At 42.4% G+C, this 15,620-nt stretch overlaps 1 protein-coding gene across 1 annotated transcript; it reads left to right on the top strand.

The window, feature by feature from the left end:
* Positions 1-7,849: 7,849 nt before the first annotated feature.
* LOC106572190 (RING finger protein 223) lies at positions 7,850-15,354 on the top strand. Its single transcript, XM_014146131.3, has 2 exons — positions 7,850-8,225; positions 13,803-15,354. The coding sequence occupies exon 2, from the start codon at positions 13,885-13,887 to the stop codon at positions 14,593-14,595; it is 711 nt and encodes a 236-aa protein (XP_014001606.1). The 5' UTR covers positions 7,850-8,225; positions 13,803-13,884; the 3' UTR covers positions 14,596-15,354.
* The last annotated feature ends 266 nt before the right edge of the window (positions 15,355-15,620 follow it).

The following is a 15,620-nucleotide window of genomic DNA, read 5'->3' as shown; positions in this document are numbered from 1 at the left end:
TGCATTCCTGGATAACTATAATATACACAGAAATAGTCGTGACTGATTGACTTACCGTGACACTTCTTGTATTTTCAGCAAGGCATATTTCATATTTTAAATATGCAGATCTTGAAGCACTCAAAAACTAAGTTGAATGCCCCAGTGTATCCCAACAAAATTGGCTTTAAAAAACTAACACATGACAATATTTTACAAGACACTTGTGACTTGTGTTAAATGAAACCAAATCGCTTCCTTCCTATCTTGCTTTAAGCAAATTCTCCAACAGGACCAGAGTAAACTGCCATGTAGACAGTAAACATAGTATTATTTTATTGCCCTCTCCAGGGGCTGGTTGCACCAGCCTGGGCGTAGCCCTTCAATGACCTACACCTGGGCATAGACCCTACACCTAGTAGGGAGCTGGCATAAGGTGTTAAAATTGGACTGTTCTTTCATGACATGCACAGAAAATAACATACTATATTTTCAAAAGGGTGAGTCTAGTGTTCATGTTTCATAACTTCTACAGGCTTTTCGAGTTGCCTATGCTTGTTAGCAAAATAATGTACCTGATTTATGCTACATAGCATGCTAAATGTGTCTGATCAGATATTAGCAAACAAATAGATGAGCTTCCCCCTCCACTTATTTGCCCAGGCTAAGATCAAATAACCAAATATACAGACGGAGATTCAGTGAAGCAAAATCACATTGATTGATCATCAGACAAGTCAAGGGCTTTTAGTCGGGATATAGCTTAGACTACTACGCGAGTGAAGAGAAAAATAACCCACCTGTTATGCTAGGCTAGCATAGGCTACATAGGTAGCTAACATGCTAGCTAAATGTTCTGATAACACTGTTAGGTTAGCAAACTAGACTAAAGATTATCACCATGAGCACTCATCTCAATTTGGCTAACATTTTCCCTGCCTAATTGTAACCAAATATCAAAACCTAGATTATGTGAGAAAAAAAAAAATCGGACATTGATTGATTTATCATGATGAGTCCCCACGCTTGTCTCAAAGCAGTGCAATAACACTGTCCCAATCAGAACTATGCTGAAACTATGGTTGACCACACACGGCTATTACTTTAAAGTATTTAAACGGTTGGATGAGTTTCAGTAACCATCAACCATAACTGTCCACTCACATGGGGGCACCAGCTACCTCTAGCAACCAATGGATAAAACAGCCTTCTTTCTCATTGGTGGCTGTGTGCGCTAATGCTTATCTTCGGTTCAGTCACAGATTTTCCTGCCTTGCAACATATTTATGGGCAAACACACAAATTCCAGGTAGGTAAGGACGTTTATTGGAGGACGTTTACCTCTCTTACTGTACTTGACCCCTCCCTTCCACCCGCCTCCAAGCCCCCACACCTAAGCAACCAATAAATGACAGTGATACAGCAGTATTTGTATTCCAGTTACTAAATGACATGCGAGCTATGATAGCTGTTATCACCGGGCCAAGGTATTGCTAATGGACCAGACCCATGTCACCATAAACTGCCATGCGTAATCAAACAGATATGTTTCCCTGAAGCAAGCGGATGTCTGATTCACCCTCTTCCATGCACCACCTTGTGATAAAACAACGTTGATTTAGGATGGACGTCTAGATTGTCTGTTTGACATAAAGCAAAATGATGCATAATGCAACATTAAAACCTTTTACTGCAGTGGGGTAAATCAGGGTCACACAGAGTGATTCTTGGTAGTCTTAAATAAATCTACTTTGACACAAAAGTATTCAACTCACACACATGGTTATGGGCTTAAAAAGTAGACGCCTGTATCATGTCAGATATAGATTTGAAATCTATTACATTTTGAATTTGCATCACAATATTACACTTTATATACATCACAGAATACTAAAATATAACAAAACTGTTTGACATAGAAATACTGGATTTTCATTGTTTAAAACACTTTAATTTTTTTAAATGAAATTATGAAACATATTAATAACGTTCCACCCATGAGGTCAAAGAGGACGCTTTTGGTCATTGACTGCAGGAACGGGCTACTGTGAGGCCCTGAGAACAGTTAGTTAGGCTGGGTGGTAACAGCCTATCCCCCTCTCACACACACCCTGGACAGGATGCTTGTCTATCGCAGGGTCTAAGAGCAGTAGCAACATCTTATTTGATTTGAGAGTTTCAGTGTGTTCGTGCACGTGTGTGTTGGTGGGAGAAAGGGAGAGAGAGAGACAGAGAGAGAGAGAGAGAGACAGAGAGAGAGAGAGAGGTCATGAGCAGATGAGCTCCCACATTTTTCAGCATGTTTTACTTTTTTTTATAGAGTTAGACAAACTTGGATTTTTTGGCAGGGACATAACAACATAACCTTCACTCCAAATCAAAACTCCAAACCTACAACCTGATTTTGGACGGCATTACCTGGAATGCTTCCTACACCCAAGGATGATTATTCTGAAGTTATACAGCAAATGCTCTGTCAAACAAACAGAAACCTGAAACCACCATCCAACCTGGAACTAAGTGAGTAATGGTTAGTCAGCCGAATGGAGAGGCCTTAGAAGCACTCTCCCACTATTCAGAGGTAATTAAAATATAATACCCTCTGTATGTAAAGAATAATAACACAAGAAAATAGTACAAAATGAAGCTCCTTATGGGAAATCAAGAGACATTTTCTGCTGCCTATAGTAAAAATGGGAACATAAGCAACCTTATCTTCCACACAGACCATCCCCTGGCATGGCACAGTGCTATACTAACCGATGGGTGGAAACTCAGGGTGGAAACTCAGGATACTAGACAACGAGGACTCTGAGTCAGCTAATATAAATCTCAATAAGTCTGGAACAGTATTGGTACAGGGCAACCGCAAACAGTTTCAGCTGGACTTTCACCTAATCAAAGAATGAGCCCAGCAGGAGAAGCTCTCCCTTGAGAAAGATACCCACCCCGAGTGGGTCAGACCAGACCTCTTCATTATATAACCCCACTGACGAGCAACCCCAAGCGGAAAGTCAACCTCCCAGCACAGAGTACTACTCCCTCATTGAAATGAGGGATCAATTTACCCAGCTGGAGGTAAGGCAGGTGGAGCTGGAACAGCAGGAGATTACACTCCAGTCAGCACAGACCCAGACAACAGTCCAGCACAACAACACCCCCTCAACCAGACTCGGAGAGTTGGAGGTGGAGAGAGACATATTTGAACTCTGGACTGTAGTGAGACAACATCAACAGGAGAAAGAGCAGGAGCAGGAGAAGAACAGAACACTAGAGGAGAGGATCAGAGTGCTGGAGGAGAGGGTGTGATGTGACAGAGAACAACCCACTAGAGAGGTGGCCACCCCCGCAGAGAAGCCAGCAGAACAGCCCACCTGAGCTCCTGACAAAAGTCTCGACACCACAGCAGAACAGTCCACTCCAGACCCTGACCATGTTGACATCACAGCGGGACAGACAAATGAAGAACCCCAAGCCCAGGGGATCCCACCCCCTCTGAGCACCCCCCCCCCCCCCCCCCCCCCGTTAGCCACCCAGATAGCCCTCCTGACAACCCCCCCACACCCACTGAGGACATACACAAGACACAGATTGGATTGGACTCAAACGGAAAAACTTTTTCCCAAACACAGAGTGTCTAAACTCTAGTGTCCAAACACCCAGCGCGCCCTAGACCTTCTGTCTGAGGACCAACTAGGGTCACCCAGCTAAGTAATAATACACACAGGAACAAACGACCTGAGAACACAGCAGGAAAGGGTGGCCACAGCACTCAAGGGAGTGATTGAAAAGCTTCTTCTACTTTACCCAATGAACAAGTGGTTATCTCCACCTTGCTACCACGAAAAGTCTTCCACCCTGCTACCATACAGCAGGTAAAACGCAAGTATTTCCCGTGACTGTGCCTCAAAACCAAATATTTATCTGTCCCACCACTTCACCCTGGACTTTACGACCAGGTCCAGCTATACAAGGCAGCAGTGCCCACCTTCGCCTGGACCATAAAGGGCATCGCCCTCAACCGAAGCCCCAACACTTCACACAGGAGCAACAGATCAATAGACGCCCAGACCAGCGAGACACTCTCCCAGACCTGTGGGACCCCCCCGGACCTACACATAGAGGACCCACGCCGAGAGGACCTACATCCAGACCAAAACACCACCAGCCACATCCACACCCCCACCCCAATCAATCAACACCCTCCCACCAAACGACCAGGTGTGAAACAGGGAAGGGACTCAAGGGGTATGCTAGTTTGATATAAAGCAGACCTAACTCACTCTTAAATTAATCAAAACAGGAACATTTTACATTTGGCTAGAAATTCAAAAGGAAATTATCTTAACAGAGAAAAATGTCCTCTTGTGTGCTACCTATATCCCCCCACTAGAATCCCCATACTTTAATGAAAACAGCTTCTCTATCCTGGAGGGGGAAATCAATCATTTCCAGGCCCAGGGACATGTACTAGTCTGTGGCGACCTAAATGCCAGAATCGGACAAGAACCTGACACCCTCAGCACACAGGGGGACAAACACCTGCCTGGAGGTGACAGCATTCCCTCCCCCATATGCCCCCCTAGGCACAACTATGACAACATAACCAACAAAAACGGGTCACAACTCCTGCAGCTCTGTCGCACGCTGGGTATGTACATAGTCAGTGGTAGGTTTTGAGGGGACTCCTATGGTAGGTACACTCATAGCTCATCTCTTAGGAGTAGTACTGTAGACTACTTCATCACTGACCTCAACCCAGATTCTCTCAGAGCGTTCAGTCAGCCCACTGACACCCCTATCAGATCACAGCAAAATCACAGACTACTTGAACAGAGCAATACTCACTCATGAGGCATCAAAGCCAAAGGAACTGAGTAATATTAAGAAATGCTATAGAAGGAATGTAGTGTGGAAACCTACCAAAAAACAATTAGGCAACAACAAATTCAATCCCTTTTCGACAACTTCCTGGACAAAACGTTCCACTGTAATAGTGAAGGTACAAACTTGGTAGTAGAAAATCTAAACAGTATATTTGACCTGTATATTTGACAGATGCCTCACAAGTCCTCAACTGGCAGCTTTATTAAATAGTACCTGCAAAACACCAGTCTCAACGTCAACAGTGAAGAGGAGACTCCAGGATGCTGGCCTTCTAGGCAGAGTTCCTCTGTCCAGTGTCTGTGTTCTTCTGTGTTCATTTTTATTGGCCAGTCTGAGATATGGCTTTTTCTTTGCAACTCTGCCTAGCAGTACAGCATCCCAGAGTTGTTTCTTCACTGTTGACGTTGAGACTGGTGTTTTGCGTGTACTATTTAATGAAGCTGCCAGTTGAGGACTTGTGAGGCGTCTTTTTCTCAAACTAGACAATCTAATGTACTTGTCCTCTTGCTCAGTTGTGCACTGGGGCCTCCCACTCCTCTTTCTATTCTGGTTAGAGGCAGTTTACGCTGTTCTGTGAAGGGAGTAGTACACAGCGTTGTACGAGATCTTCAGTTTCTCTGCAATTTCTCGCATGGAATAGCCTTCATTTCTCAGAACAAGAATAGACTGACGAGTTTCAGAAGAAAGGTCTTTGTTTCTGGCCATTTTGAGCCTGTAATTGAACCCACAAATGCCGATGCTCCAGATACTCAACTAGTCTAAAGAAGGCCAGTTTTATTGCTTCTTTAATCAGGACAACAGTTTTCAGCTGTGCTAACACAATTGTAAAAGGGTTTTCTAATGATCAATTAGCCTTTTAAAATTATAAACTTGGATTAGCTAATGCAACGTGCCATTGGAACACAGGAGTGATGGTTGCTGATAATGGGTCTCTATCTACATAGAGTTGAAGTTGGAAGTTTACATACACTTAGGTTGGAGTCATTAAAACTCATTTTTCAACCACTCCACAAATTTCTTGTTAACAAACTATAGTTCTGTCAAGTCGGGTAGGACATCTACTTTGTGCATGACACAAGTCATTTTTCCAACAATTGTTTATAGACAGATTATTTCACTTATAATTCACTGTATCACAATTCCAATGGGTCAGAAGTTTACATACACTAAGTTGACTGTGCCTTTAAACAGCTTGGAAAATTCCAGAAAATGATGTCATGGCTTTAGAAGCTTCTGATAGGCTAATAGACATCATTTGAGTCAATTGGAGTGTACCTGTGGATGCATTTCAAGGCCTACCTTGGGAAAATGAAAAGAAATCAGCCTAGATTTCAGAAAAATATTGTAGACCTCCACAAGTCTGTTTCATCCACGTTCATCTGTACAAACAATAGTACACAAGTATAAACACCATGGGACCACGCAGCCGTCATACTGCTCAGGAAGGGGACGCGTTCTGTCTCCCAGAGATGAATGTACTTTGGTGCGAAAAGTGCAAATCAATCCCAGAACAACAGCAAAGGACCTTGTGAAGATGCTGGAGGAAACAGGTACAAAAGTATCTGCAACTGCACATGGGGACAAAGATCGTACTTTTTGGAGAAATGTCCTCTAGTCTGTTGAAACAAAAATAGAACTATTTGGCCTTAATGACCATCGTTATGTTTGGAGGAAAAAGGGGGACGCTTGCAAGCCGAAGAACACCATCCCAACCGTGACGCACAGGGGTGGCAACATCATGTTATGGGGGTGCTTTTCTGCAGGAGGGACTGGTGCACTTCACAAAATAGATGGCATCATGAGATAGGAAAATTATGTGGATATATTGAAGCAACATCTCAAGACATCAGCCGGGAAGTTAAAGCTTGGTCGCAAATGGGTCTTCCAAATGGAGAATGACCCAAAGCATACTTCCAAAGTTGTGGCAAAATGGCCTAAGGACAACAAAGTCAAGGTATTGGAGTGGCCGTCACAAAGCCCTGACCTCAATCCTATAGAAAATTTGTGAGCAGAACTGAAAAAGCATGTGCGAGCAAGGAGGCCTACAAACCTGACTCAGTTACACCAGTTCTGTCAGGAGGAATGGGGCACAATTCATCCAACTTATTGTGGAAAGCTTGTGGAAGGCTACTCGAAACATTTGACCCAAGTGAAACAATTTAAAGGCAATGCTATGAAATACTAATTGAGTGTATATAAACTTCTGACCCACTGGGAATGTGATGAAAGAAATAAAAGCTGAAAGAAATAATTCTCTCTACTATTATGCTGACATTTCACATTCTTGAAATAAAGTGGTGATCCTAACTGACCTAAGACAGGGAATTTTTACTCTGATTAAATGTCAGGAATTGTGAAAACTGAGTTTAAATGTTTCTGGCTAAGGTGTATGTAAACTTCCAACTTCAACTGTACGTGTACATTACATAAAACAATCTGCTGTTTCCAGCTACAATCGTCATTTACAACATTAATAATGCCTACACTGTATTTCTGATTAATTTGATGTTATTTTAATGGACAAAAAAAAATGTTTTTCTTTCAAAAACAAGGAGATTTCTAAATGACCCCAAACTTTTGAACGGTAGTGTATGTTTCCCATGCCAATAAAGCCCCTTGAATTGAATTGAGAGAGAGCTAGAGAGAGAGAGAGAGAGCTATAGAGAGAGAGAGCTATATATATAGAGAGAGAGCTATAGAGAGAGAGAGCTATAGAGAAAGAGAGAGAGAGAGAGAGAGAGAGAGAGAGGAGAGAGAGAGAGAGAGAGAGAGAGAGAGAGAGAGAGAGAGAGAGAGAGAGAGAGAGAAAGAAAGAAAGAGAGGGAGTAACGAAAGGGAAGGCAAGGTAGAGTGCCAATAATGTTAGTTTCACTCCTGATGGAGGCTCCTCAGCCTATCCCTATCCCCTCCCCCTACCTGCCTCCCCCTCCTCCTCTGACACTCCCTCAAGGCCACCTTATTGTTCCCTGCATATCAATGTCATTACATTGAGTTGAAAAGGAAGTCGGCAGAGCAGGGAAAGTGAGTCGACCAACGGACACAGTGAGAGAAGGACCTCCAGGCTAATACTAACGCTAACCCTTATGTTACTTTGAAGGCTTTGTGAGCACACCTGCAGCAGCTTGACTTCCACTCGTTTAGCCTATCTAGCGTAGCACCCAAGGACCAGGGAGCACTGTATAGTGATCCCCATAGCTCACACCTCCTCCGTGGTACCCCCCCCCCCCCCCCCCCCCTCCCCCAGTCATCCAGCTTGGCATGAAGATGTGTTTTAGTCTACAGAAGGCTGGACCAAATACACTGTAATACACTACAAAGAGAAAGAGAGAGGATAATCTGGCAAAATCATCATTAAACCGGTAAGAACAAACTTTATCAGGAATTGTATAACTGTTGTTGAGTACAGTGCAAACAATGTTATGGGTTATATTCTAACACCAATACTGGGAAGTGGTACCATGAAATAAATACATGTGAGATTGTCACAACTGGTAAATACAGGATACAACATGATAAAACAGGATAAACATACGGTAAGAGTTGTATGATGTGTTTTTTTTTTCACGTGGGTCAATTAACTTCATATTAGACGGTGCAAGTATTAAGCAGAGCAGTATGCTGTTGCACACCTCACGTTTCTGAGGATCAAGTTACATGTACTTTACATTTGGAGAACAGGTAGAGCAGCAATGGAAGAGAGGCAGTTTAACTGTCTACACTATAGGCTTTAACAGATGACCTCACAATAAACCCGGCTGAAGAACACAACGGCCACGCTAGTCAGTTGACAACACCGTCTGCTGCCTTAAAAAAGTCAACACAACTCTACTGGATTTGTTTCATAGTATCATAGGTAATGTTCTTACCTCACCATTTAAAAAGGGAGACCTGGTAACAAAATAGCTATCATATATAAGCATTGATAAACTATTTATATACTGTTAATAAATAAGTATTTCATTATTTGTAAACATTAATACACAATGCCTTCAGAAAGTATTCACACCCCTTGACTTTTTCCACATTTTGTTGTGTTACAGCCTGAATTTAAAATGTACTAACTTGAGATTTGGTGCCACTGATCTACACACAATATCCCAAAATGTCAACGTGGAATTTTGTTTTTAGAAACGAATAAAACATTAAAAGCCGAAATGTCTTGAGTCAATAAGTATTCAACCCCTTTGTTATGGCAAGACTAAATAAGTTCAGTAGTACAAATTTGTTTAACAAGACACATAACAAGTTACATGGACTCACTCTGTGTGCAATAATAGTGTTTAATGTTATTTTTGAATGATTACCTCATCTCTGTACCCCACACATACAGATAATTGTAAGGTCCCTCAGTCGAATAGTGATTTTCAAGCACAGATTCAACCAAAAAGACCAGGGAGGTTTTCCAATGCCTCGCAAAGGGCACCTATTGGTAGATGGGTAAACATTAAAACAGACATTGAATACTCCTTTGAGCATGGTGAAGTTACTAATTACACTTTGAATGGTGTATCAGTACACTCAGTAACAAAGATACAGAGTCCTTCTTAACTCAGTTGCCGGAGAGGAAGGAAACCGCTCAAGGATTTCACCATGAGGCCAAATTTTAAAACAGTTACATAGTTTAAGGGCTGTGATAGGAGAAAACTGAGGATGGATCAACAACATTGTAGTTGCTCCACAATACTAACCTAAATGACAGAGTGAAAATAAGGAAGTCTGTACAGAATAAAAATATTCCACGAGATGCATCCTGTTTGCAGTAAGGCACTAAAGTAATACAGCAAAAACAAACTGGCTAAGAAACAAACTGGCTAAGAAATGTAACTTTTTGCCCTGAATACAAAGCATTATGCTTGTGGCAAATCCAACACAACACATCACTGAGTACCATATCTCATGTTATGGATATGCTCATCACCAGCAAGAACTAGGGAGGTTTTCTTAGGATAAAAATAATTGTAATAGAGATAAACACAGGCATAATCCTAGAGGAAAACCTGGTTCAGTCTGCTTTCCAACAGACACTACTAGATGAATTCCCCTTTCAGCAGGACAATAACCTAAAACACAAGGCCAAATCTATACTGGAGTTGCTTACCAAGACGACATTGAATGTTCCTGAGTGGAAGAGTTACAAGTTTGACTTAAATCGTCTTGAAAATCTATGGCAAAACTTGAAAATGGCTGTCTGGCAATGATCAACAACCAATTTGTGCATTGAAGAATTTAGAAAATAATAAATGGGCAAATATTGTACAATCCAGGTGTGCAAAGCTCTTAGAGACTTAACATTACCCAGAAAGACTCACAGCTAAATCGCTGCCACAGGGGATTCTAACATGTATTGACTCAAGGGGTTGAATACTTATCTAATCAAGATATATCTGTTTTATTTTTCCTTAATCTTTAAAAAATAACAAAGTATTTTATGTAAAAAAAGCCACATCCATTTGAATCCCAATTTGTAACACAACAAAATGTGTAAAAAGTCAAGGGGTGCGAATACATTTTGATGGCACTGTATAATGGGTTATTCATGAAAGTTATTATACAATGTTACCAAAAACTTTAAAAAAAAAAGCTAAGATTCCGCTCTGAAACACACTAATTTCAAAATATCTCAACTCAAGCAGCATGTATAGATTTGGAGGCAGTCACAAAACCAGGTCAGTCGGCTAAGCTGGCGATAGGGCAAAAATGTGTAGCTGATAGCCAAAGCGGGTCGTATAGATAGTGACAGGGAGAGTAGGGAGCACTAGTGTTCAAGGCAAAACAAAGGCTCTCCCGCCTCATGCTCCTATGGTTCCGACTTGCCTGACAGAAATTAGGTTAATGACTAACTGTCATTTGTCCCGCACACTAAAATGTGCCCCTAAGCAACTGATCTATAGTCAGTGTTGTGGTTTGTTGACTGTTAAATAAACCTGATTGTTCCAGTTAAGAGTTAGGGTGGGTAAGCTGATCCTAGATCTGTGCTTCGTTGGTAACTTATACCTGAATTGCAAACAGTGGATTGGGGATCGTGGTAGGACTCAGTGAAAAGTGGTTAAACAAGTTTAATTGACAAGAAATAAGTTGATATCAGCTCCATTAAAGGTTGGAATGAAATCCATAGGCCACAAACAAGCTGGAGATATTCTCACTAGGTCCACTTAGTGATTGTTGTCCATATTACCCAATGTCAGAGCAGTTGCTACATTGTAGTTTGCAGAGGAGGTTGGGGGGGTCCACCGAGACCTCTTTTTGAGGGCCTTAAATTGTTACGGTCTGTAACATGGTGGTGAGAGAAAGATCGAGAGAGAGGGCGAGGCGAGAGAAGGCCTGGGCAGAGGCTGGCCCTGCAGGAATGCCAAGGGTAGATGGAGCGATGAGAGGAGAAGGAGAACAAGCGGGCACATTGTGTCAGCCGGCTGGCAGAGCTAGGGCCGGACAGAGAGAGATAGGGGCAGGGCTGCCCCCGCAGGGCACGGCGAGGGGAACACCTGCAACTCAACCACCCCCCACGTCCCACGCCGCCCCCTCATCACAGCGCTCACCTGTCCTGTACCTACTAGCTACCTACCTATCCTAGGAACACAAGTATCAATCACAGTCGAACCAATACCAGACAGTTTGCCATTTGTCAGGCATACATAGTTACAGCTATTCTGACTGCTTCTATTCATCAGTAATCCAATCATGTTTTTTTAACACTTATCCCATACCCATGTATCTATGATAACAACCCCCCCACAGACTGACAGCTGGCTGGGTGACTTAGAGGTTCTGGCCAGAGGGAGGTCTCTGTCAAGGGTGCTCATGCTGACGTCTGTGAGAACAGGGAGTAACAAAGCACTCTGTGTCCGTCCCTAGTACTGCCTGATGAGAGTCCCACATAACCATTCCCCCGTCACTAGAAAGATGCTTTCAACAGCTGGGCCTCGTTCAGCCGGCGCACAATGTTTGTGGAACGCTCACATGCGCTTGTTTTAGATGATGTGTTAAATTGTTTGGATCATAAAAATCATTGTGCTGCCTTATTTATAGACCTTCCCAAGGCCTTCGATACCGTTGCCCATCACATTCTTATTTAAAGGTTGACTGAAATAGGCCTGGATCAGGCTTCTTGCGAGTGGTTTGAAAATGATCTGTCAGACAGGACTCAATGTGTGATCTCTGATGGTTTTAAGTCTAGTTTCCTGGATATTACAAAAACTGTACCGCAGGGGTCAGACGTGGGGCCTGTTCTCTTTACTATTAATAAAAATAATATTGGTCTATCTGTTAAAACTTGTAATATGAATCTGTATGCAGATGACACGGTTGTTGGCCATTGCCCCAAGTGTTGATCAGGCTGTTAGAGCTGCAATCTGACTATTTTACCTTACAGAGAGCCCTGGTTAGTTTAAAACTTGTACTTAATGCGGGAAGACTAAATGCATGTTGTTCTCTAGTTCTCGCAAGAATGTTTCAGATGGACTACATATTTATTCATTGGATGGTTCTCCCATTGATAGGTTCCCACCTACAAGTATCTGGGAATTTGGATTGACAAAGACTTCATGTTTTAAAAAAAATAACATGTCTGAGCTAGTTAAAAAGCTACGATTTAAAGTGGCCTTCTTTTTTGGAAATAGATCTTACCTCTAACCTAAATAATAGGAAGCAGATAGTACAGTCAAATTTCTTGCCAGTTCTTGATTATGGTGACACCATTTACCAGATTGCAGCTTCCACTACTCTTAAACTTTTGGATGCAGTCTACCATAGCTCCATTCGTTTTATCCCTGGGGACAGTTTTAATACTCACCACCGCATCCTGTATCAAAAGTTTGGCTGGTCTTCATTAAAGTTCCGTAGATCAATCAATTACTCCATTTGTCCTTTACAAAGCCCTACTACACAAGTTCCAACTTACCTAAATTTGCTGCTAACGTATTAAAGAATGAGCTACCAAACCCGCTCGCAGGATTGGTTAACTCTTGAGGTCCCTCTGGTCTCAACCAATTTAAAATCCTCCTTTAGCTTTAGTGCCCCCCATTGTTGGAATAACCTACAAAATGGATTCCCTGGTGCCGCTAGGGCAGTTTAGGACTCTGGTATTGAATTAATTCATTGAGGATTGCAGTTGTTTCGATTGATTGTATGGCTGTATTTGTTGTAATTGTGGTGTTGAAGTTGTGGTTATTTTGTAATGTATTGTAATGTAAATTGTTCTTCCTGTTGTGAGAAAATTGTTGTACTCAGGGCACCATTGGGAATCAGACCCTGGTCTCAATTGGGCTACCCTGAAGAAGAAAAAAAATCTGATATAGGTTTCCAGGTCACCCCTTGTAAAAGAGGTATCTTAATTCAAGGGTCGTTCCTGGTTAAACAAAAGTGAAAGAAAATATAGAAATATATTATGTGGAACAAAGATGCCTCTGACATGTAGAATGAGGAATCGTGTCAGTTCTATTAATGACATTAATGACAACGTTTCCCTGATGAACGTGGCCCAGGGAATGCAAGAGGTTGCTCAGGGACTTTAGTGGGTTTAGTGAATGGATGTCAATCAGCCCCATATTGTATAAAGTAGAGTAAGCAATAAATGAATTGTAGATGGCATGGTCTGATATGAAAAGTAAAAAATATATACAAAAAAATACATTTAATTTATAGACATATTTAAATTCCACCAAATGCTGAATTATTTGTGACTACTGTGTAACCTCTTTAGAAGAGTTCAGAATGTAATCGTATTCTGAAGGGAATAACATAATGGTATTGCAACTCTGCCTGCATGGGGTCATAAACCTTTAACCTACTGTATTTTATAATATGCACTTGACACAAAAATCACAAAAATCCTGTGAACAGTCTGGGATTATTTCCACACTGCATGATTTTAAAAATAGATTTTACTCACCATCTGAGCACGTGATTAAGAGATAATCTGCATTTCCATTCATTCTCAGATAATCCACACCAAGTACAAAGAAGAGAAAGGGGGACAAAGACAAAAGGAAGTGGGAAAAGGATACAGAACATCCCTTCAAAATGGCGCAGATCCCTCAGGTGTGGCACACCCAGGAAGAGAAAGTGGACCTGGATATAATGGTGGCTGTTGGCAGCCAACCCGAGTGCTCTATCTGCTACAACACCTACGACAACGTCTTCAAGACGCCCAAGCTGCTGGACTGTGCCCACACCTTCTGCCTCGAGTGTCTGTCACGCCTCATGGCCATTTCACTGGGAGAGCAGGAAGGAGGAGGCAGCAGCAAGATCCTGTGTCCCTTCTGCCGCCACCCCACCCTCCTGACCAAGGAGGGTCCCCCGGCCCTGACCACCAGCAGCGAGGTACTGGGTAAGCTGCCCAGCCACCAGCAGCACGAGGAGCCTGTGTGGCTGGACGGAGAGAAGCTGTGCTACAAACGGGCACTGGAGGCCAGCCCAGAGGCCTCTAGCTCCACCTCGACCTTCTGCATCTGCATCGACATAGGGGCCAGCAAAGCAGGCGAGGTCCCGGCTCAGACACGTCCCAACAGCACGGCCTTTATGAGGCGTCTGACCAGCTGGAAGCGGGTGCTGCTCTTCATCATGCTGATGGTGCTGCTAGTGGTCATCGTGCTGTGGCCCCTGCAGTGCATCGTCACCACGGGCAACATGCACTGCATGCCTCGCTCTATGGGCTCAATACAAGGCTCCATCACCACCACAGCTACCCCATTCACCAGCATATACCATTCCACAAAGGGAGCCTTTCATTAAAATACATGTATATAGTATGCCAGATTCCACCGCTGCCACCAACGGTACCCTGGTTCACATTCACACAGACCCCCAGAATAAGCTCTGGTAAGAGGTTGATCTATGTATTCCTTCTCTGCCACATTCTCCTTCAGCTCCACTAAAGGGTATCCAGCCACAGCCCCCCCCCCCCCCCCCCCTCCACACAGAAATGCATTCCCTCAGTCATGAGAGGACTAAAATACCACAGATAAGAAGTGGGAAAGATGGCCATGTAGTTAAGGCCCACAACTGAATCAAGGAAGACTGGATATAGAACACAACTGTGAGAAACTCTGCACACTCTATCCAGTTCTTTTAGCTATTGATATTGGCATGCTCAGCGTCATTATTCTGACAAGGAAGTTACAAATTCATACATGAATTCCAATTCTTGCACTTTGATTAACTGATTTTCCTTTTCTTTTTTTCTTTCTAAAGTTATTTTGCTGTAGAAATATAATATTTGGATGAAATGCGTTGTAATATTCAGACCCAGACAATCTGGGTGAAATCTATTCATATCTACAGTATCAGATCTGATGGCCACAGCACAACCTCAACTCAAAATGTTCCGTTTTTAAGAAAGATGTGCAAGTTTAGCTGTCTTATTACTGTTTTGAAAAAATGGTATGCCAAAACATAAAGCTGAAATTGTAAGTGTATATACATGTATAGTTGATTGTACTGTTTTGATATATATTTTGTTTACAAAATGACAATAAATGAAAAACAACACAGGCATGGTCCAGGTTTTTCATAATGAAAAATGTTCTGTAGCTTTGTTTCTGAAAGTCGTTGAACAAAATGAAGTACAGTAGACATGGGTTGTTGGCCGTGGTAGGAACTAATGATTACTGGACTACCATTCCCCACTTGCTGTTAGGATCTTATCTGGGCACACACCAGTGACCTGTCAGGATTTTCCAACTACACAACGATTATTACTAACAACAAGGTGTTGCAAACTGCTTCAATGAAATTGTGAACCCTTCCTCGTAGATTAA

The sequence above is a fragment of the Salmo salar genome, chromosome 15, assembly GCF_965601325.2.
Source record: "Salmo salar chromosome 15, fSalSal1, whole genome shotgun sequence".
NCBI lineage: Eukaryota > Metazoa > Chordata > Actinopteri > Salmoniformes > Salmonidae > Salmo > Salmo salar.
The sequence above is the reverse complement of the archived record's forward strand: the minus strand, read 5'-3'. Positions and strand labels throughout refer to the sequence as shown.

What these genes read in the sequence shown, in the direction of transcription:
- LOC106572190 (XM_014146131.3), top strand. Translation starts at nt 13,885, where the DNA reads ATGGCGCAGATCCCTCAGGTGTGGCACACCCAGGAAGAGAAAGTGGAC.